At 38.7% G+C, this 21517-nt stretch overlaps 1 protein-coding gene across 1 annotated transcript in view; it reads left to right on the top strand.

The window, feature by feature from the left end:
* The window catches only part of CNNM1 (cyclin and CBS domain divalent metal cation transport mediator 1), a 421587-nt gene that overhangs the window by 373376 nt on the left and 26694 nt on the right, over nt 1-21517 (top strand). The window contains exons 10-11 of the mRNA XM_053692543.1: nt 13407-13517; nt 16064-16180. Coding sequence (XP_053548518.1) covers nt 13407-13517; nt 16064-16180 — 228 coding nt within the window. The remainder of the gene's footprint in view (nt 1-13406; nt 13518-16063; nt 16181-21517) is intronic.

The following is a 21517-nucleotide window of genomic DNA, read 5'->3' as shown; positions in this document are numbered from 1 at the left end:
ACTCTCGATACCAGAGTTGCTTACGGACGCGGCCGGCATCAAAAACGTGCTCGTGCACGATTCCCCCATAGGAAACAATGGGGCTGTTTGAGCTGAAAAAAAACCTAACACCTGCAAAAAAGCAGCGTTCAGCTCCTAACGCAGCCCCATTGTTTCCTATGGGGAAACACTTCCTACGTCTGCACCTAACACTCTAACATGTACCCCGAGTCTAAACACCCCTAACCTTACACTTATTAACCCCTAATCTGCCGCCCCCGCTATCGCTGACCCCTGCATTACACTTTTAACCCCTAATCTGCCGCTCCGTAAACCGCCGCAACCTACGTTATCCCTATGTACCCCTAATCTGCTGCCCTAACATCGCCGACCCCTATGTTATATTTATTAACCCCTAATCTGCCCCCCACAACGTCGCCGACACCTACCTACACTTATTAACCCCTAATCTGCCGAGCGGACCTGAGCGCTACTATAATAAAGTTATTAACCCCTAATCCGCCTCACTAACCCTATCATAAATAGTATTAACCCCTAATCTGCCCTCCCTAACATCGCCGACACCTACCTTCAATTATTAACCCCTAATCTTCCGACCAGAGCTCACCGCTATTCTAATAAATGTATTAACCCCTAAAGCTAAGTCTAACACTAACACCCCCCTAAGTTAAATATAATTTTTATCTAACGAAATAAATTAACTCTTATTAAATTAATTATTCCTATTTAAAGCTAAATACTTACCTGTAAAATAAATCCTAATATAGCTACAATATAAATTATAATTATATTGTAGCTATTTTAGGATTAATATTTATTTTACAGGTAACTTTGTATTTATTTTAACCAGGTACAATAGCTATTAAATAGTTAAGAACTATTTAATAGCTAAAATAGTTAAAATAATTACAAATTTACCTGTAAAATAAATCCTAACCTAAGTTACAAATAAACCTAACACTACCCTATCAATAAAATAATTAAATAAATTACCTACAATTACCTACAATTAACCTAACACTACACTATCAATAAATTAATTAAACACAATTGCTACAAATAAATACAATTAAATAAACTATCTAAAGTACAAAAAATAAAAAAGAACTAAGTTACAAAAAATAAAAAAATATTTACAAACATAAGAAAAATATTACAACAATTTTAAACTAATTACACCTACTCTAAGCCCCCTAATAAAATAACAAAGCCCCCCAAAATAAAAAATTCCCTACCCTATTCTAAATTAAAAAAGTTACAAGCTCTTTTACCTTACCAGCCCTGAACAGGGCCCTTTGCGGGGCATGCCCCAAGAAGTTCAGCTCTTTTGCCTGTAAAAAAAAACATACAATACCCCCCCCCAACATTACAACCCACCACCCACATACCCCTAATCTAACCCAAACCCCCCTTAAATAAACCTAACACTAAGCCCCTGAAGATCTTCCTACCTTGTCTTCACCATCCAGGTTCACCGATCCGTCCTGAAGAGCTCCTCCGATGTCCTGATCCAAGCCCAAGCGGGGGGCTGAAGAGGTCCATGATCCGGTCAAAGTCTTCATCCAAGCGGGGCAGAAGAGGATCTTCCATCCGATTGAAGTCATCATCCAGGCGGCATCTTCTATGGTCTTCCATCCGGAGCGAAGCGGCAGGATCCTGAAGACCCCCAGCGCGGAACATCCATCCGGACCGACGACTGAACGACGAATGACGGTTCCTTTAAGGGACGTCATCCAAGATGGCGTCCCTCGAATTCCGATTGGCTGATAGGATTCTATCAGCCAATCGGAATTAAGGTAGGAATTTTCTGATTGGCTGATGGAATCAGCCAATCAGAATCAAGTTCAATCCGATTGGCTGATCCAATCAGCCAATCAGATTGAGCTCGCATTCTATTGGCTGTTCCGATCAGCCAATAGAATGCGAGCTCAATCTGATTGGCTGATTGGATCGGCCAATCGGATTGAACTAGATTCTGATTGGCTGATTCCATCAGCCAATCAGAAAATTCCTACCTTAATTCTGATTGGCTGATAGAATCCTATCAGCCAATCGGAATTCGAGGGACGCCATCTTGGATGACGTCCCTTAAAGGAACCGTCATTAGTCGGGAGACATCGGAAGAAGAGGATGGATCTGCGTCGCCTGCTTCAAGATGGACCCGCTCCGCACCGGATGGAAGAAGATCGAAGATGCCGCTTGGAGAAGATGTTTGCCGGTCCGGATGTCCTCTTCTTGCCGGATAGGAGGAAGACTTTGGAGCCTCTTCTGGACCTCTTCAGCACCGGATTATGGATCGCCAACCCCCGCTTGGGTTGGATGAAGATCTTGGAGCCAGGACGGATCGGTGATACCTGGATGGTGAAGACAAGGTAGGAAGATCTTCAGGGGCTTAGTGTTAGGTTTATTTAAGGGGGGTTTGGGTTAGATTAGGGGTATGTGGGTGGTGGGTTGTAATGTTGGGGGGGGGTATTGTATGTTTTTTTTTTACAGGCAAAAGAGCTGAACTTCTTGGGGCATGCCCCGCAAAGGGCCCTGTTCAGGGCTGGTAAGGTAAAAGAGCTTGTAACTTTTTTAATTTAGAATAGGGTAGGGAATTTTTTATTTTGGGGGTGTTTGTTATTTTATTAGGGGGCTTAGAGTAGGTGTAATTAGTTTAAAATTGTTGTAATATTTTTCTTATGTTTGTAAATATTTTTTTTATTTTCTGTAACTTAGTTCTTTTTTATTTTTTGTACTTTAGCTAGTTTATTTAATTGTATTTATTTGTAGCAATTGTGTTTAATTAATTTATTGATAGTGTAGTGTTAGGTTAATTGTAGGTAATTGTAGGTAGTTTATTTAATTATTTTATTGATAGGGTAGTGTTAGGTTTAATTATATCTTAGGTTAGGATTTACTTTACAGGTAAATTTGTAATTATTTTAACTAGGTAGCTATTAAATAGTTCTTAACTATTTAATAGCTATTGTACCTAGTTAAAATAAATACCAAGTTGCCTGTAAAATAAATATTAATCCTAAAATAGCTATAATATAATTATAATTTATATTGTAGCTATATTAGGGTTTATTTTACAGGTAAGTATTTAGCTTTAAATAGGAATAAGTTATTTAATAAGAGTTAATTTATTTCGTTAGATGTAAATTATATTTAAGTTAGGGGGGTGTTAGTGTTAGGGTTAGACTTAGCTTTAGGGGTTAATACATTTATTAGAATAGCGGTGAGCTCCGCTCGGCAGATTAGGAGTTAATAAGTGTAGGTAGGTGTCGGCGACGTTGAGGGGGGCAGATTAGGGGTTAATAAATATAATATAGGGGTCGGCGGTGTTAGGGGCAGCAGATTAGGGGTACATAGGGATAACGTAGGTGGCGGCGCTTTGCGGTCGGAAGATTAGGGGTTAATTATTTTAAGTAGCTGGCGGCGATGTTGTGGGGGGCAGATTAGGGGTTAATAAATGTAATACAGGGGTCGGCGGGGTTAGGGGCAGCAGATTAGGGGTACATAAGTATAACGTAGGTGGCGGTCGGCAGATTAGGGGTTAAAATTTTTAATCGAGTTGCGGCGATGTGGGGGGAGCTCGGTTTAGGGGTACATAGGTAGTTTATGGGTGTTAGTGTACTTTAGAGTACAGTAGTTAAGAGCTTTATAAACCGGCGTTAGCCAGAAAGCTCTTAACTCCTGCTATTTTCAGGCGGCTGGAGTTTTGTCGTTAGAGCTCTAACGCTCACTGCAGAAACGACTCTAAATACCGGCGTTAGAAAGATCCCATTGAAAAGATAGGCTACGCAAATGGCGTAGGGGGATCTGCGGTATGGAAAAGTCGCGGCTGAAAAGTGAGCGTTAGACCCTTTAATCACTGACTCCAAATACCAGCGGGCGGCCAAAACCAGCGTTAGGAGCCTCTAACGCTGGTTTTGACGGCTACCGCCGAACTCCAAATCTAGGCCTTAGAAAGGCAGGGCTGACAGCCAACCCTTCTAAATGTACTATCGGTTTGGCTGAGGCTAAATACTTGGGATATGTGGTTGGTAGAGGAATGGTAAAGCCCCAACTTACCAAGATAGAAGCTATACAGCACTGGCCAAGGCCACTGAGGAAGAAGCAAGTCAGAGTCTTTCTAGGTATCGTAGGCTACTAGCGGAGGTTCATTCCCCATTTTGCCACAAGGGCAGCTCCCCTCACTGACCTTACTAAAGCAAGGAACCCAGACACTGTAAGGTGGGACAGCAAAGCTGAAGAATCTTTTGCTGATCTACGTGCAGCACTTTTGTAGAGAGCCTATCCTTGTGGCTCCTGACTTTAGTAAGGAATTCTTCTTCCAGACAGATGCGTCTGGGGTTGGTTTAGGTGCCGTACTCTCTCAATATGTTGGGGATGAGGAACATCCTGTTCTCTATCTGAGCAGGAAACTGTTGCCCCAGGAACAGCGCTATGCTACGATAGAGAAGGAGTGCTTAGTGATAAAGTGGGCTTTGGAAACGCTCCATTATTATCTGTTGGGCAGGCGATTTACCCTTGTCACTGATCATGCCCCATTAAAGTGGATGCACACCAACAGGGACAAGAACTCAAGAATCACCAGGTCTTTACAACCTTTTACTTTTGTGGTGAGACACAGGGCAGGTCTTCTTCATGGAAATGCTGATGCCCTTTCAAGGGCACATGCCCTGACGGCGATAGCCGCTTCACACGCCTGTGTTAAGCTGGGGAGGGGGATATGTGACAGGGTACAGGACCATGTGTATATTAGTCAGAGGTTAGAAAGAGCAATCTATCCCGGTTGTTAAGTGGTAAATGTTTTTCTGTTAGCTAGTACACCTGTTCCTTGTCAATTAGGCCCAGGGTTATATCATAGCTCTGAGAAAGCAGGTAGGGGTCTCAATATCAGGCTGCACTGGGATGGTGCATGTGGAGACCTGTAAAGGACCTGTCTGCTGAAAAGCATTTTTCATTTAAAGGGGAAGTATACCCTGACTCTGAAAAAAGCAGTGGCCTTTCCACAATATATATAAATAAATATATATATATATATATATATATATATATATATATATATATATATATATACAGTATCTCAGAAAAGTGAGTACACCCCTCACATTTTTGTAAATATTTCATTATAGCTTTTCATGTGACAGCACTGAAGAAATGACACTTTTACAATGTAAAGTAGTGAGTGTACAGCCTGTATAACAGTGTAAATTTGCTGTCCCTTCAAAATACCTCAACACACAGCCATTAATATCTAAACCGTTGGCAAAAAAGAGAGTACAACCCTAAGTGGAAATGTCCAAATTAGCCATTTCCCTCCCCGGTGTCATGTGGCTCGTTAGTGTACAAGGTCTCTGGTGTGAATAGGGAGCAGGTGTGTTAAATTTGGTGTTATCGCTCTCACACACTGGTCACTGTAAGTTCAACATGGCACCTCATGGCAAAGAACTCTCTGAGGATCTGAAAAAAAGAATTGTTGCTCTACATAAAGATGGCCTAGGCTATAAGAAGATTGCCAAGACCCTGAAACTGAGCTGCAGCACGGTGGGCAAGACCATACAGCAGTTTCACAGTACAGGTTCCACTCAGAACATGCCTTGCCATGGTCGACCAAAGAAGTTGAGTGCACGTGCTTAGCGTCATATCCAGAGGTTGTCTTTGGGAAATAGTCGTATGAGTGCTGCCAGCATTGCTACATAGGTTGAAGGGATGGGGGGTCAGCCTGTCAGTGCTCAGACCATACGCCGCACACTGCATCAAATTGGTCTGCATGGCTGTCATCCCAGAAAGAAGCCTCTTCTAAAGATGATGCACAAAAAAGCCTGCAAACAGTTTGCTAAAGACAAGCAGACTAAGGACATGGAGTACTGGAACCATGTTCTGTGGTCCGATGAGACCAAGATAAATTTATTTGGTTCAGATGGTGTCAAGCGTGTGTGGCGGCAACCAGGTGAGGAGTACAAAGACAAGTGTGTCTTGTCTACAGTCAAGCATGGTGGTGGGAGTGTCATGGTCTGGGCCTGCATGACTGCTGCCGGCACTGGGGAGCTACAAGTTCATTAAGGGAACCATGAATGCCAACATGTACTGTGACATACTGAAGCAGAGCATGATCCCCTCCCTTCGGAGACTGGGCCGCAGGACAGTATTCCAACATGATAACGAGCCCAAACACACCTCCAAGACGACCACTGCCTTGCTAAAGAAGCTGAGGGTAAAGGTGATGGACTGGCCAAGCATGTTTTCAGATCTAAACACTAATGAGCATCTGTGGGACATCCTCAAACGGAAGTTGGGGGAGTGCAAGGTCTCTAACATCCACCAGCTCTGTGATGTAGTCATGGAGGAGTGGAAGAGAACTCTAGTGGCAACCTGTGAAGCTCTGGTGAACTCCATGCCCAAGAGGGTTAAGGCAGTGTACTCACTTTTGTTGCCAACAGTTTAGACATTAATGTCTGTGTGTTGAGTTATTTTGAGGGAACAGCTAATTTACACTGTTATACAGGCTATACACGTACTTCTTTACATTGGAGTAAAGTGTCATTTCTTCAGTGTTGTCACATGAAAAGATATAATAAAATATTTACAAAAATGTGAGGGGTGTACAGACGCTGTGTATATATATGTATAATCAAATGGAAAAAAGTGTAGATCTAGGCGTAATCCTTAAAATAAATTCTTTATTTCATCAGAAAGTTTAACAAAAAATAGATCACATCAGGTAATGTGTAAAATTGTGCACCATTTTACACATTACCTGATGTGATCTATTTTTTGTTAAACTTTCTGATGAAATAAAGAATTTATTTTAAGGATTACGCCTGGATCTGCACTTTTTTCCATTTGATTACTTCTTCCTTGCAAACTGAGAGGAGTTTGCTACCACGGATACAGGCTACATTGTGGCAGAGCAGAAGGGGTGTTGCAAGTCCAATCAAAAGTTGCAGGAGGAGTCCCAGGATACAAGCCGAGCAGAGTGAGTGAAGCAGAGCATGGAGCAGCGTCCGCTATATATGGAAGTGGAACACAGAGTGAAACAACCATACATCATTTAGTAAGTCCTTTACATTCCCTACACAGGGATTCGCCAAGAGCTAAACGAAAGCCAAAAGTGAGCGCCTGAAGTAAGGCGACCACATGAAGCGGGGTGAGTTATTGTTTAAGGTGTTTACCCTATATTGTTATTCCACTGAAGCTGTGTAAAGAGGGCTTATAATATATTTGAAAGTATATAAAGGGACTTCCCTAGAACCTGACTGGCAGTAATAATTTAAGCCCGAAGACGTAAGGAACTGGTTAAAGCTTCATATATATATACGCACACCCACCTGCATTAAATAGGAGACCAGCAGAGCACCGCACATTTTTGTTGCAATATATATATATATATATATATATATCTTGTTAAAGCCCTCTGTCTGCCTTTTGTTTTCTAACACCTGAAGCCTCATATCTTTGAGCCTTTATAACTTTTTTGTGCAATATTATTTTTGAACATTTTTTATTAGATTGTGTTATTATGAGTGTAACTGTACTGTGTAAAGTATTTGTGATGTGCTTTGTGACAATTTTTCGTTTCCAGAGCATTAATCGCGATTGCACTTGCGGGTTTGCATTTACTATCAACTTGTAACACAAGCGCAAATCAACTTGTGCACAAACGGACGTGAAAACCCAATATCGCTTGCACGCCTTAATCTGGCCTTTAAAGTGCCATAAAACAGATTGAGATCTCTGCATATCCTAAAAGGGCTAATTAAGTAAAAATAGTTTGCATTAAAAAATTGTTTACAAATTGTTGGGAAGTATTTTAAAATAATTTTAAAAAATAAGCACAAATACTTAAAATAGCCATGCTGTCTGGACACTGTGCTCCACCCCTCTTATCAGTGTTTAGACACAGGCTTTGTATTTCAACTGAGTTCAACGCTTCTAGGCATGCCCAGCAGATATCCCCTATTCATTTGTGCATTTTACCAAAACAACAATAAATATAGCTACAGCCATAAAAGGAATTGTGTGGGGGGAGTTAGAGCTGTACAATTCAGAAACTTAAAAGAAAGGGTTAATGGTGAGTCACTGCAGTATACATTTGCAGGTAAAGTAATTAATGTACATATTATTATATTTTGTCTCTATCTCAACTTGTTTTATGTCCCTTTAACTGGTTAAAAAATATAAATGATGACAGTTACTGATCTCTGGGATTGCTTGAAAACTGAAAGTTTTTTAGGGATGAGCAAAATAGAAGAGATTTTGAGGGCGGAGCCTATAACTGTTGCGGGAGGTCATGTTTTAGAGGAGCTCCTGATCTTCATTAGGTTTTAAAGGATTATTTTCTACATAACCGGATTCCTACAGCAAAGTTTTTAGCTACAATCTCTTGGTAAGTCCTGGGAGATTTTGGAAACCTTTTTTGTAAAGCTGACCCTCCCTATGCTCTTCAGCTAAGCGGCAGGGGACGGACCGCATGGCAGTGAGAACTGTGTCGTGCTTCTGTTTTCCTTCACTGCTGGGGCTGCCGCACAATACCCCCCCCCAGGATATGATTGATCCTGGGTTATAAGCAGTGAATAGTGCTGCTCTACATTTTCTTTACGTTTGGACAGAGAAAGATCGTAACACTTTACATAGCTTCAGCATTATATATGAACAATGGATCCTAACAGAGGCTTTCACGTTTCGGTTGTCCTGCAAATCACACTATCCGCAGAAGGCGGAATCTGACGTTTGGGCATAATGGCGGCCGCTGAAATATGGGAACAATCGGTTCTGAACTTACTAATACAGCAACTTGACAAGTTAGAAAGGGAACTCAGGTCAGTGTTTCGGCTTCAACAGTATACCCTGCAAACATCACTGTGATGGGCACAGAACAATACCAGATATCAGAATGCATATGTTATAAATTGGAAGAGCAGACAGAGACATATGATTATACCTCCTTGCAAATTCCAAATATCCCCCAGGTCGATTTTGACTTAGAGGATATCAAAATGGCTGGTCAGATGGTCCTATCGCTTTGGATGGTTTCTGCTTTCAAGGGTCAGCACAGTTTCTTGGAGAATTTGCAGCGTCGGACTCCTTAGCAATCAGAGCCGTGAGGCCCATACAGGACTTATTTCAAAACGGGAAGATGGGCTTAGCGGTTTATAATGCTTTTGATGGTCTCAAACTGAGGAGAAGATGGACCATACAGAAGCTCATAGATCATGACATCGAATCAGCCGCAGTCTGGCTGAAGAATAGGAAAGTTGTTCAATTTCAGTGGAACGTGAAGATTTACCTCATGTCTGGCTACAATCAATATGTTAGGTGTGGGTTAAATTACTGACACTTCTCATGGTAAAGCTGGGACCCGATATCTCATAATAATACAGATTGACATATATACTCCCAATGTGTTATAAATGTTCAGTTATCGTTTAGATATATTTATATACTCAGATATTTTTAGAGGTTTTCTTTGTATATAGTATGTTGGCAACACTCCCAGTTAGTTCATAGGGAGACCTCCTCTACTTCTCTCCTGCTTAACTTATGATAATGTGAATGTTTTTACTACCTATTTTTCTTTTCTCATAATATAAATGCAAAGTGAGGAAATGTGCTGAATGTTTAAGATTAACAAGCATACTATTTCAGCTGATATTTATAACAGGAGAACACATAATGACTATTGCTAGTCTTAAGTTCTGGTTATTTTCAACTTGTTAGGGGACACGATAGTGGTAATAAGAATATGTGCTTGTTGGTATTAAGACTTTGTGTGTTCTGATACTACTTAGAGTTTATATATGTTTAACTCTCTAGCTACCATACTATAGCCTGACTTGTGCCATAAGTGTTATATGAAATTTACTAATCTCAACCACATATATGTATTGATATTCTGTTCAGAGGGTGTTTACTGATCCAAAAGTGACTTTATTTTGCTTCAGAAGTTGTTTTTTTTTTTAATATCTAAGCCCCATCAGAGGATAAAAGGAAAATATCAAGAGCATTTGAAAGTTTTTCCAGCAGCACATGTGAACTTTTGTAGTCTGGACTCCACAATAGACTTTCTTGGTCTACCGTAGTGACCCACTTGATGTATGGGAATAGTCTCATTCTGATGATTATGTTTATGTTGCTGGATTGTTGTACACTCTGAACCTTTTTAAATAAAGCTTTTAAAACTGGGGGATGGGGGAATATAAGAGATTTTTCTGCTTTGAGTTTGAGTTTTCGAATTTAGGGAGTTTGATTTTTTATGAGAATTTATAGGTATAAAAAACAGCAAACCAAGATGGGGATTTCTATACAATATGTATAGCATAGAAGTTTTTTCGGTCCATATAACAGTTCATAAGGGTGGGAGATGAACACTATTAGCCTTGGACAGACCAGAGGGGATAATTAGTATTTCAATTTGAGAGCAATAGACCAAGATAAGAAGTGGAGCATAAAAATGGTAGCACTATGGTGCACTAACATCACTAGAACACAATCCAATGCGCTCCCATTTTTACTTCTGTATTACTAGTTGAAAATAAATGGCAGCGTTTAACATCTGGAGGTTGGGTAACGAGGCTGTGCCAAATCCCTCAGTTAATATACTTCTGTATAGTGCTCTATACAACTGAGGTATGGCTTCTGCTCGAGTGCAGATAGAAGGTGCGCTAAGCTTAAGGTGTAAGGTGCGTTAAAAAAAAAAAAAGAAATAGTGGAGTTGATCAACCAGTGTAAAAATACATTTTCGTTAAATAGATTAATTTAATAATAAACACACATATATTTATATATATATATATATATTCCAAAAAGGCCAGCACTCACGCTACATCAAATGTAAAACTGCCCAGGGTTCTTCCAGGAGTTCATACAGCAAACAAATGTAGATATGCACTCTCCAGGACTTTCAAAACTGTCACCTTTATTGTGTAATGTTTCACATTTTCATTTTTAAATATGAGGGAAATATTTTTTTTTCATTCGTTTTCTATGAGTTTTGATATACTTTTACTCTAGCCCTAACACTTTACTTCAGTTCTCCAGGCGTTCTAACGTTTTCAGCACTAATATGTGTTGTTCTGAAGTGCAACACATAATGCAGCACTTGTTATAGGAGTGATGTTAGCTAACATTCTATGTTAAAACTATTTTACCATTCAATAAATGTAATTATGTCTTTGTATTATTGTCCAATTGTCAGATATAACTATGAGACAACTCCCACCCCCCTGTGGTTGTGTTCCTACAGCCACTAAATCACATGGTATAATCCATATATAATGCAAATTATTTAGTCACAGAATGGTTTAGTCTCCAAAATAAACAGTCTCCAGATCAAACATAGGCAGAGGAAGCAAATGTAAGTAATGTTACTTTCTTTATTCAAAACATTGTCTAAAAAAGGCACTCACAGTGTGGTAGGGCCCTTAACATCTTACTAGTTTTATGCTTCAAAGGTGCTTTCTCAAAGATGTCAAGTATTTTACCATTAACTCGTAATTCCAGATTGTGCTTTATTCTTAGAGCAAGCCGCAATATGGATAGCACACCCTGCACTATCAATAGTACTCCATTTATAATGTAGGCCATAGGTGGTCAAATATTATAGAAACTTTTGTGAATCAGTCAAAATTATTAAAACTTGTTCAATTCTGTTGATTTGATGGATACAATGGGGCATATGTATCAAGCTCCGAATGGGCATAATGGCGGCCGCTGAAATATGGGAACAATCGGTTCTGAACTTACTAATACAGCAACTTGACAAGTTAGAAAGGGAACTCAGGTCAGTGTTTCGGCTTCAACAGTATACCCTGCAAACATCACTGTGATGGGCACAGAACAATACCAGATATCAGAATGCATATGTTATAAATTGGAAGAGCAGACAGAGACATATGATTATACCTCCTTGCAAATTCCAAATATCCCCCAGGTCGATTTTGACTTAGAGGATATCAAAATGGCTGGTCAGATGGTCCTATCGCTTTGGATGATTTCTGCTTTCAAGGGTCAGCACAGTTTCTTGGAGAATTTGCAGCGTCGGACTCCTTAGCAATCAGAGCCGTGAGGCCCATACAGGACTTATTTCAAAACGGGAAGATGGGCTTAGCGGTTTATAATGCTTTTGATGGTCTCAAACTGAGGAGAAGATGGACCATACAGAAGCTCATAGATCATGACATCGAATCAGCCGCAGTCTGGCTGAAGAATAGGAAAGTTGTTCAATTTCAGTGGAACGTGAAGATTTACCTCATGTCTGGCTACAATCAATATGTTAGGTGTGGGTTAAATTACTGACACTTCTCATGGTAAAGCTGGGACCCGATATCTCATAATAATACAGATTGACATATATACTCCCAATGTGTTATAAATGTTCAGTTATCGTTTAGATATATTTATATACTCAGATATTTTTAGAGGTTTTCTTTGTATATAGTATGTTGGCAACACTCCCAGTTAGTTCATAGGGAGACCTCCTCTACTTCTCTCCTGCTTAACTTATGATAATGTGAATGTTTTTACTACCTATTTTTCTTTTCTCATAATATAAATGCAAAGTGAGGAAATGTGCTGAATGTTTAAGATTAACAAGCATACTATTTCAGCTGATATTTATAACAGGAGAACACATAATGACTATTGCTAGTCTTAAGTTCTGGTTATTTTCAACTTGTTAGGGGACACGATAGTGGTAATAAGAATATGTGCTTGTTGGTATTAAGACTTTGTGTGTTCTGATACTACTTAGAGTTTATATATGTTTAACTCTCTAGCTACCATACTATAGCCTGACTTGTGCCATAAGTGTTATATGAAATTTACTAATCTCAACCACATATATGTATTGATATTCTGTTCAGAGGGTGTTTACTGATCCAAAAGTGACTTTATTTTGCTTCAGAAGTTGTTTTTTTTTTAATATCTAAGCCCCATCAGAGGATAAAAGGAAAATATCAAGAGCATTTGAAAGTTTTTCCAGCAGCACATGTGAACTTTTGTAGTCTGGACTCCACAATAGACTTTCTTGGTCTACCGTAGTGACCCACTTGATGTATGGGAATAGTCTCATTCTGATGATTATGTTTATGTTGCTGGATTGTTGTACACTCTGAACCTGATCCGCAGTGTCGGATCAGGTCCGCCAGACCTTGATACATATGCCCCAATGAAAACTTTGGGTATATTAAGGGATTTAATAATGCTGAATTTGTATAATTTGTCAGAAAAAAAAAAAGCAAAACTAGTTAGAGAAAAGTTGGTTCAGGAGTCATTTGAAAAAAAAACACTTCTTTACAGTAAGGGATGTTGATTCATGGAATAAAAATAAAGGAGATATGTCATAGATAAAGACTTTAAAGGAACTGAAGAATGTCTGGTAATCTTTGTGTTTGTTTTTTTAAAATCTTTAGCAGGTAGCAAATCAGATGGGCTTAAAAGTCCCAATGACTCCGTGTTTTTGCACATGGATGAGATCCCACGTATAAAGGAAGATCTGGCTGACAATGAAAACATAACAATAAAGAGTGAGTATAATAAATATTGAATCAATAAAGTTGGTAGACAAATGCATCTAATTTCAATATCCTTGACTTTCAAAATGCTGCTTAAATGTCACAAAAAATATACCTTAACAATATAAGTAGCCAGTAAAAGTGTACTTAAAAATAAAAACAATTCATATTCAAAAACCTTCATAAAATTATATTTCCTTAATTTATTTTTATATAAAATAAACTGGAACAATTTTTGCCCCACTCCTTAAAAAGATGGGGGAAAAACATAGGAAGCATAATTCTTCACCAACAATCCCTTAACATATTCTCTAACACCCACTCCTCCTCCACTTAGCATCGATGATAGAGATAAATAACAAAACAACAACTATCAAAAACCTGGGAATATAGAAATCTGTATTGCGTTCCAACAAATATGGCAACAATATTTAAAGAACATAATATAAATAATCCCATTTCCTTCAATCATCAAACTAGAACAGGATATTCCTTTTTGAGGATTCCCATAATTAGCCACTAATCACAGTAAAAAATGTAAGATAGAGTCACCCAAATATCTATGTACTTTGATTTGTTTTATTCCAATGTTGGATGTCTTCTTCTTATTGTTTTGTTTATATTAGTGTTTGAATATTAATACAAATTGTGTTGGTTTCTTTGTATGCCCTACAGTACTCATTATGAGTGTGATCTCAGCATATTCTCTCTGCCCATTCTCAGTTTATACCACACCCAGCATGTTGCTTAGCATATTTACACAGGGCAATAAGCTCAAATTAGTGTACAGATACTCCCAATTTTTGTTCAGCACAATGTGCTCATTAGTAATGTATAAATACTCATCATCATTATACAACGCAGCATGGTCATATCTATGTATAGATACTCATCACCATTATACTGCACAGCATACTTATCAATGTATAGATACATCATTATACAGCACAGCATATCCATCAGAGTATACATACTCATCATACTTATACAGAGCAGTGTACTCATCGGGGTATGGTGTAAAGAAACTCACATTGTTATACAGCACAGCATATCCATCAGAGTATACATACTCATCATACTTATACAGAGCAGTGTACTCATCGGGGTATGGTGTAAAGAAACTCACATTGTTATACAGCACAGCATATCCATCAGAGTATACATACTCATCATACTTATACAGAGCAGTGTACTCATCAGGGTATGGTGTAAAGAAACTCAGCGTGTTCACTGGCAGTGTATAAATACATGGCCTAGATGACAAGTGTAGTGTAAAAATGTTAGCGGAAGAGCGCAATCCATAGCACTTCCATTTTTATTCTTATATTAAAATTGAGATTAAAATGCTAGCACTTGAGTGAAAGCCTAGGGTGCGCTAACATCTGGAGGTTGAATGGCACAGTTACACTTAATACATTACATAATAGACTTCTATTGTTAGCACTGAAAACGCATTGTCCTGGCTATAATTTTGTCCTAATCCCTCCAAATTGATATAAAGCTACAATATAAAAATCCTCAGATCTAGACTGGCAATGTACTACTGGCCTGGAGCTGATCACAGGGGTAACATATGTATGTCGTTCTGTTAAGCTCAGAATCTGCATTTTATCACCACTGGATAAATAAATAATGTTCCATCTTCTTACTTTTCAACAGTTATCTTAATCTTAAACATAATTACATTTGTGTTCTACTAAAATGATCAAAAATACAATTTCTTGCGGTGTATTAGTATAACCAGAAAACCAGGTCATACAAGAAATACCAGGCAAATATTTTTCTTCTCAGTAAGGTGAAACTGTATCCCTCTAGACACATGGGCAAGTGTTCCACGTATAACAATCAGGCTACCACAGCTGACTAAAAGAAATTGAAGAACGTTAATAACATTTTACTGATTTTATTTAATTGTATTGCCCTCAAAAAATGAAGAGGCTTAAAGGGACACTAAACACAAATGGTAAACTACATGATTCTAAACCTTCATATATAACAATAATTTTGTATTGAAAACCGCAGCTTTATTTTGTCAAATAATTATATTGTTTTATGTTTATTCTTTTCACTGGTTTCCATGTCCCCCAGAACAAAAGAACCCCTGCTAGCCAATCACAAACTTATTTTCAGATGTAGCACAAACTCTGCACATGTGCGAACTGGGGTAGCCTAAACTCCTAAGGTGGTTTAGCACGGATTAAACTTGGTTACTATTCCAAAGAATGATTTGCCTTTCATGATTGTCAATGTAAAACTGATAATTCACCTTTTAAAAGCGTGTGACACCATAGAAGCTTAGGGAGGGAAAGAAAAGTAAACAAAATCTCACAAAAATTGCCTAAAAGTATTAACCCAAGCCTCCCTGTGAGAAAGTGAAACAAAAAATGAAAAGGCAGCAAAATAAATAATGAATGTATATTGCAATAATGTTTCACTTGCAATAATGAAACATTTTATGCATTGTTGAAATGTCAAGTTTAATGGTCCTTTAATAAAATTATAATGTGAAGTAATTTTTAGGCTACCGCTTGTCATTATTTACTTATCATTGTTTGCAGCCAAAGATTGCTGTAATGTTAATTTGGATCCAGAACATTCCACTACAGAAATTATCCTCAGTTCACCTCTGACAAGTAGTGAAGAAACCCTGGGAAAGAAGTTGCTGAGAACCTTAAGTATGTTTATTAAACCTGGTGTGGGTTCCTTTTTCAGTTTCTGTCCATGTAGTCCTAATGGAAGGGAGAAATTATGGAGCATTACCTTTATTTTCACAGTTTTTAAGTTTTTGTTCTTTTAAACAAGTAGTATATAAATAGTAAGAAGAAAGAAATGTTCCTTTGTTTTACGTATAGTTCATTATTATTATTATCATCGTCGTCAGTATTAATATCATTATAATTGTCTATTTGGTAAACAATTTATTTAGCACTGTATAATAGTTTGGTGGATAAAAATGAAGATGCCATATACATGACAGTTTATGAGTATTTGTGTAAAAAAAAAAAAATCCAATTAAAAATAAAATGTACTCTTAATAGGATATGAAACCCAAACATTTTCTTTTGTGATTCAGACAGAGCATACATTATTTTTTTTAAAGTTACTCATTTACTTTTATTATCAAATTTGCTTTGTTCTTATGGTATTCTTTGATAAGAAGGTAAGTGGCTGGAGCACTAAATGGTAGGACATAGTGTTGTCATCTAGTGCTTTTGCAAATGAATAACATTCTTGCAAAACTGCTGCCATATAGTATTGCAGGTTCCTGGGCTTGTCTTCCTGCTTTTCATCAAAAGATACCAAGAGAATGAAGAAAATGTGATTATAGTAAATTAAAAAGTTGTTTAACCCCTTGTGCCATATGTACATAGGTACTATGTCACACAGTACTTTGCTCGGCATACTGAGTTTGCACACAGGTGCATGTTGCGGTTCCCACTGTCAGCTTTGACAGCAGAAGCTGCAGCCAGAGGGCAGAAGGCATCTGCCTTTATATGGTAACGAAGCACGATCAGTATGAAGCCATTATTTTTATTTTTTTTACTTGGTAACCAAACACTTCATTGTTCAATATTTAACGTTCATTTATCTTCCGAAATCACCAGATTTTCCTCACACACTTGCTTTGTAGCAAGCTAAAGAACAGTGGTCTATAGGGCCTCTGACTTTCTTGGCGTAGGTATAATTGTTCCCAGAATTTTTAAGAGTATTTCCATTCCATTTTCAGTTCTGTTTCTAAATGCTCTCCTAATACTATTTCTTTCCTATGACATGGAGAGTCCACAATGTCATTCCAATTATTAGTGGGATATTCAACTCCTGGCCAGCAGCAGGAGGCAAAGAGCACCCCAGCAAAGCTGTTAAGTGTAACTTCCCTTACCCATAACCCCCAGTCATTCTCTTTGCCTTTGTCAATGGAGGATGTGCAAAGTCGGTGTCTGAAGATATTTAATCCTTTAATGGGTACTTTTCCCTGCAAGCAAGGATTTGGGGCTATGCTGTGTCCATGTCAATCTCTTTAGTAAGAGTAATGGTGGTTTTTAGAAGTTAGAAAGCGGCGAGGTTGTCTTTGCTTTGTTTCTAACATTATTGCTACCCCTTTGATAGAAATCCAGGGTTGGTTACTATGCCCTTTCTCTGTCTACAGGCCCCTGTTGGCGGTCAAGTGAGGCTATCAGACCTGCAGCTGCTGTGCCTGCTCCGCAGCAGAATTTTCCTCAGGGTAAGTCCTTTCATTTTTATTTCTTAAGACAAGGAGGAAAATTCAGGGACATAATGGGACCTGATAACTACTACCATCAGAAGGTAATTAATTGTATTTATATATCCACTGTGGGATATTTGCGGCTGAGCAGCTGTGGCTTTATGCCTGTAAGAAGGGAATTTGCTGCTTCCATTACCAGGCAGATCTAGCTAAGCACAGGCTTGATGGGTGTGGGATATGGCTTTTGTGGATAAGCTATTATTCCCCTTCTCTTTCCCTTTACGTTTTTCATGGATGTTTAATGTGTTCCCTCCTTTGTCTATGGGGTACAGTATGTATTACCTAATTCCCTCCTTTGTCTAAGGGGCACAGTTTGAGTGTTATAACTTTTTTCTGCTCCTCTCAGGATCCACTGACGGCGTATAGGACATATTGAAGATTAATTATTAATTTTGGAATATAATATTTATATTAATAATAATAATAATTATTATTATTAATTAAAGAATTTGCTTGTGAGAAATACAGCTTAAAATAACAACTTTTATTAGTCACAGCACCCAAAATCTTAGATCACACGATATAATATTCCATGCTTCTTTATATGGTACCATTAATATGAGTTACATTAAATACATTACATAAAACACATTGACATAACTGCATACAATTTCTTACATCAAATGCAAACAGACATAAAAACAACCTTATAGCTATAAAGTAAGTAAGTGCATAATATAATTACCTCTGGGCCCCAGTAAGTTCTTGTAGCCTCCCTTTCCTTCTCTTCTACTACTCTCTTCCTTCTCCCTATACCTTATATACCTATAATGACCGGCCTCTTCAGCTAATACAACCCAAAAATGGATAATGGTGGATGCTTTGAGTTGGCTAAGAGTGTGATTGGTTCATAAGAGCTGAATGTATATGTTTGTTTCTAAAGTAATTTGTATCTCAGCATTTTACCTATCTCTGTATGCTATTTCTGATGGTTGGACAGCCGCTTACATGGCTTCTGACTTATGGACTTTTTCACTAAACTATTTTAACTAAAATAATTTATTGCCCTATCTCTGTACATAAATAGGTGTGTCCTTGAGAGACTTTCAGCAAGCTGGACATCAAGTAGTTACATCACACACACACACATATATATATAATTTGATCATATTTAGCAAATTACTCATACTGTAACAACGCCATTTTGGATCTGATCGCAATGGTAGTGCGGTCTGAGTGCGTGTTTTAGCTGAGTCTTTTTGCCTCATTTCAGCCCTCTTCAACAGTAATGGTGTCTCCCGCTGCTAGATGTTCTGCAGTTTACACACTGAGTATTTCCTAGGAGGTAATCTTTCCTAAGGAGTTTACGAAGGTCCCCTTGTAATTGTTACTCGTGGGCTTGTTAGAGTATGGGAGCGTTAATGTCCCTTCCACGAGCTACTAACTCTTTATATTTTTAATTTTTAGCACCTATGAATTAGCTTTAATGGGCTTCAGGGAGGTGCCAATTCTGCAGTGAATCTGTTAATTCACCATTTTGCCTGTTTCTCCTCTAAATAGAGGAGTCCTCCCCCTTTTAGTGTTTAAGAGTGCGTACTTATGTTTTCCCTAATTCAATGTATGTTAGGAGAACGATGTACTCAGAGAGGCCTATTTATCATATGTCTGTCGGACCTGATCCGACAGTGCGGATCAGGTCTGACAGACCTCGCTGAATACGGCGAGCAATACGCTCTCCGTATTCAGCATTGCACCAGCAGCTCACAAGAGCTGCTGGTGCAACGCCACCCCCTGCAGACTCACGGCCAATCGTCCGCCAGCAGGGGGGTGTCAATCAACCCGATCGTACTCAATCTGTGTCCGCCTGCTCAGAGCAGGTATTTGATTTAATTAAAGAGGGAGTATCCTCTAACATATCAGAGTCCTCCATAGCTTGCTCTTTTAATGCGGACTAGATAGATTAAAAAGGCACCCTTTATACACCAATGGCCGGGGCACTCACCACCTCCTATGACCCGGACCACAGAGAAACCGTTATGTCTCCCGCCATTGCCGATCAGGAAAAAGGAAGTTGAATTCCGGCGATTCCTGTCCACCTCATCAGAGCAGGCGGACAGGGTTATGGAGCAGCGGTCTTTAGGCCGCTGCTTCATAACTGGTGTTTCTGGCACGCCTGCAGGCTCGCCAGAAACACGGGGCCTCAAGCTCCATTCGGAGCTTGATAGATGGGCCCCAGAGTCTTTTCAATGTATACATGGCCGGTAGTGACTTTATGTGAATAAGAATACTGTTATTTGCAGCTATCCTATATTTGTATGTACAATTTTATGTCACATTTTATGGGGAGTATTCTCTATGTGAACATTCCTACTGGCTGTTTAGGCTGATGCTAATTTCATGAACAAAGTAGGTCTTAAGTCACTTAGGTGAGCTCTGGTCCTGTGGCGTCTCTGTGGACTTCAGGGTCCTTTATATTTACTCCTAGTCTTGCTTAAAAATGTAAGCAAGGGAGTTAAAATTAAAATGTCTTCCTTTCAAGACATATATTTATTTACCTGTTCTAAGAATATCTGTTATAGTTATTCCTTGGTATTTGGCGCCATCTTGTGGTGCTTTGATGTTATTACATCTCTGATTAATTTTCAACATCTGAGAGGAATTTGTTTGTCAATTTTTAATAGTTTACTATGGAATACTATGGAATATATAAAGGGGAGAGTTTCTAAGTAAACAGTCTCTGGGATACAACATAAGAGACCAGAGTTTCAAGACCCCTTAGGAGCATGACAAAATCCTTGATTTAAGACTCATTATTATTATTATTATTATTATTATCATTTATTTGTATAGCGCTGCCAAATTCCGTAGCGCTGAGTTTATTAGGTTTAAAAAGACCCTTAAAATGACCCTTAAAATATGTCTTTGATGGACCCTTAATGAATTCGGGCAGACGTTCTTTGGAATATGTTGCATGCCACCTTGTGGTGTCTAATGTTTTCTGTACCTTTTTTATTTTACTGCTTCTACATTGCAGTAAGTAGGTTGCTCTTCCGAGGGCTAGATGTGATTTCTGTATATTTTTTCTCTTCTACAGGGAAGAATTTCTAAAATTTGGGACATGTATCTCCAAGTTATTTAGTATAATTTTTCCCTTCACAGGGAAGGAATTGTTTATATTTGTGACATGTATTGTTCATGTTCCATTCCAGATACTTTAGTGTTTATTGAACACTAATATATTTTTTCCTTTCTTAGGGAAATAATTTTAGGATTTGTGACAGGTATTGTTTATGTACAATTCTGAATCTTTAATATGCTCTGAACACTAATGTATTTTCCATCTTAATGGGAGGAGAGTCCACTGCTTCATTCATTACTTGTGGGAATTAAGAACCTGGCCACCAGGAGGAGGCAAAGACACCCCAGCCAAAGGCTTAAATACCTCCCCCACTCCCCTCATCCCGCAGTCATTCTTTGCCTTTCGTCACAGGAGGTTGGCAGAGAAGTGTCAGAAGATTGGAGTAGTCTCTCATGGAGGGTAGTACTCTTCGATGTGGGACTGGAGTTTTAAGTAGTCCTGTCAGCCTCTCAGTGAGAGCATGGGTGAAAGTCAGAGTCCGGAGATGCAGGGAGAGTCTTTCTCTGAAACCATCCCGACTCATGATTAACAGCTCCTTAAGTAATCAGTGTTGACGAGTTTCGCTGCCTGCTTTATACACTCAAGTCCATGTCAGGAGCGATGCTACTAACCTGTCACACTTGAAGGGCCGTGTTCCTGTTCCACGGCGTAGATTCTGGTAAGATCATT

This window comes from Bombina bombina, chromosome 9, assembly GCF_027579735.1.
Source record: "Bombina bombina isolate aBomBom1 chromosome 9, aBomBom1.pri, whole genome shotgun sequence".
In the NCBI taxonomy this organism is placed as follows: Eukaryota; Metazoa; Chordata; class Amphibia; order Anura; family Bombinatoridae; genus Bombina; species Bombina bombina.
The sequence above is the reverse complement of the archived record's forward strand: the minus strand, read 5'-3'. Positions and strand labels throughout refer to the sequence as shown.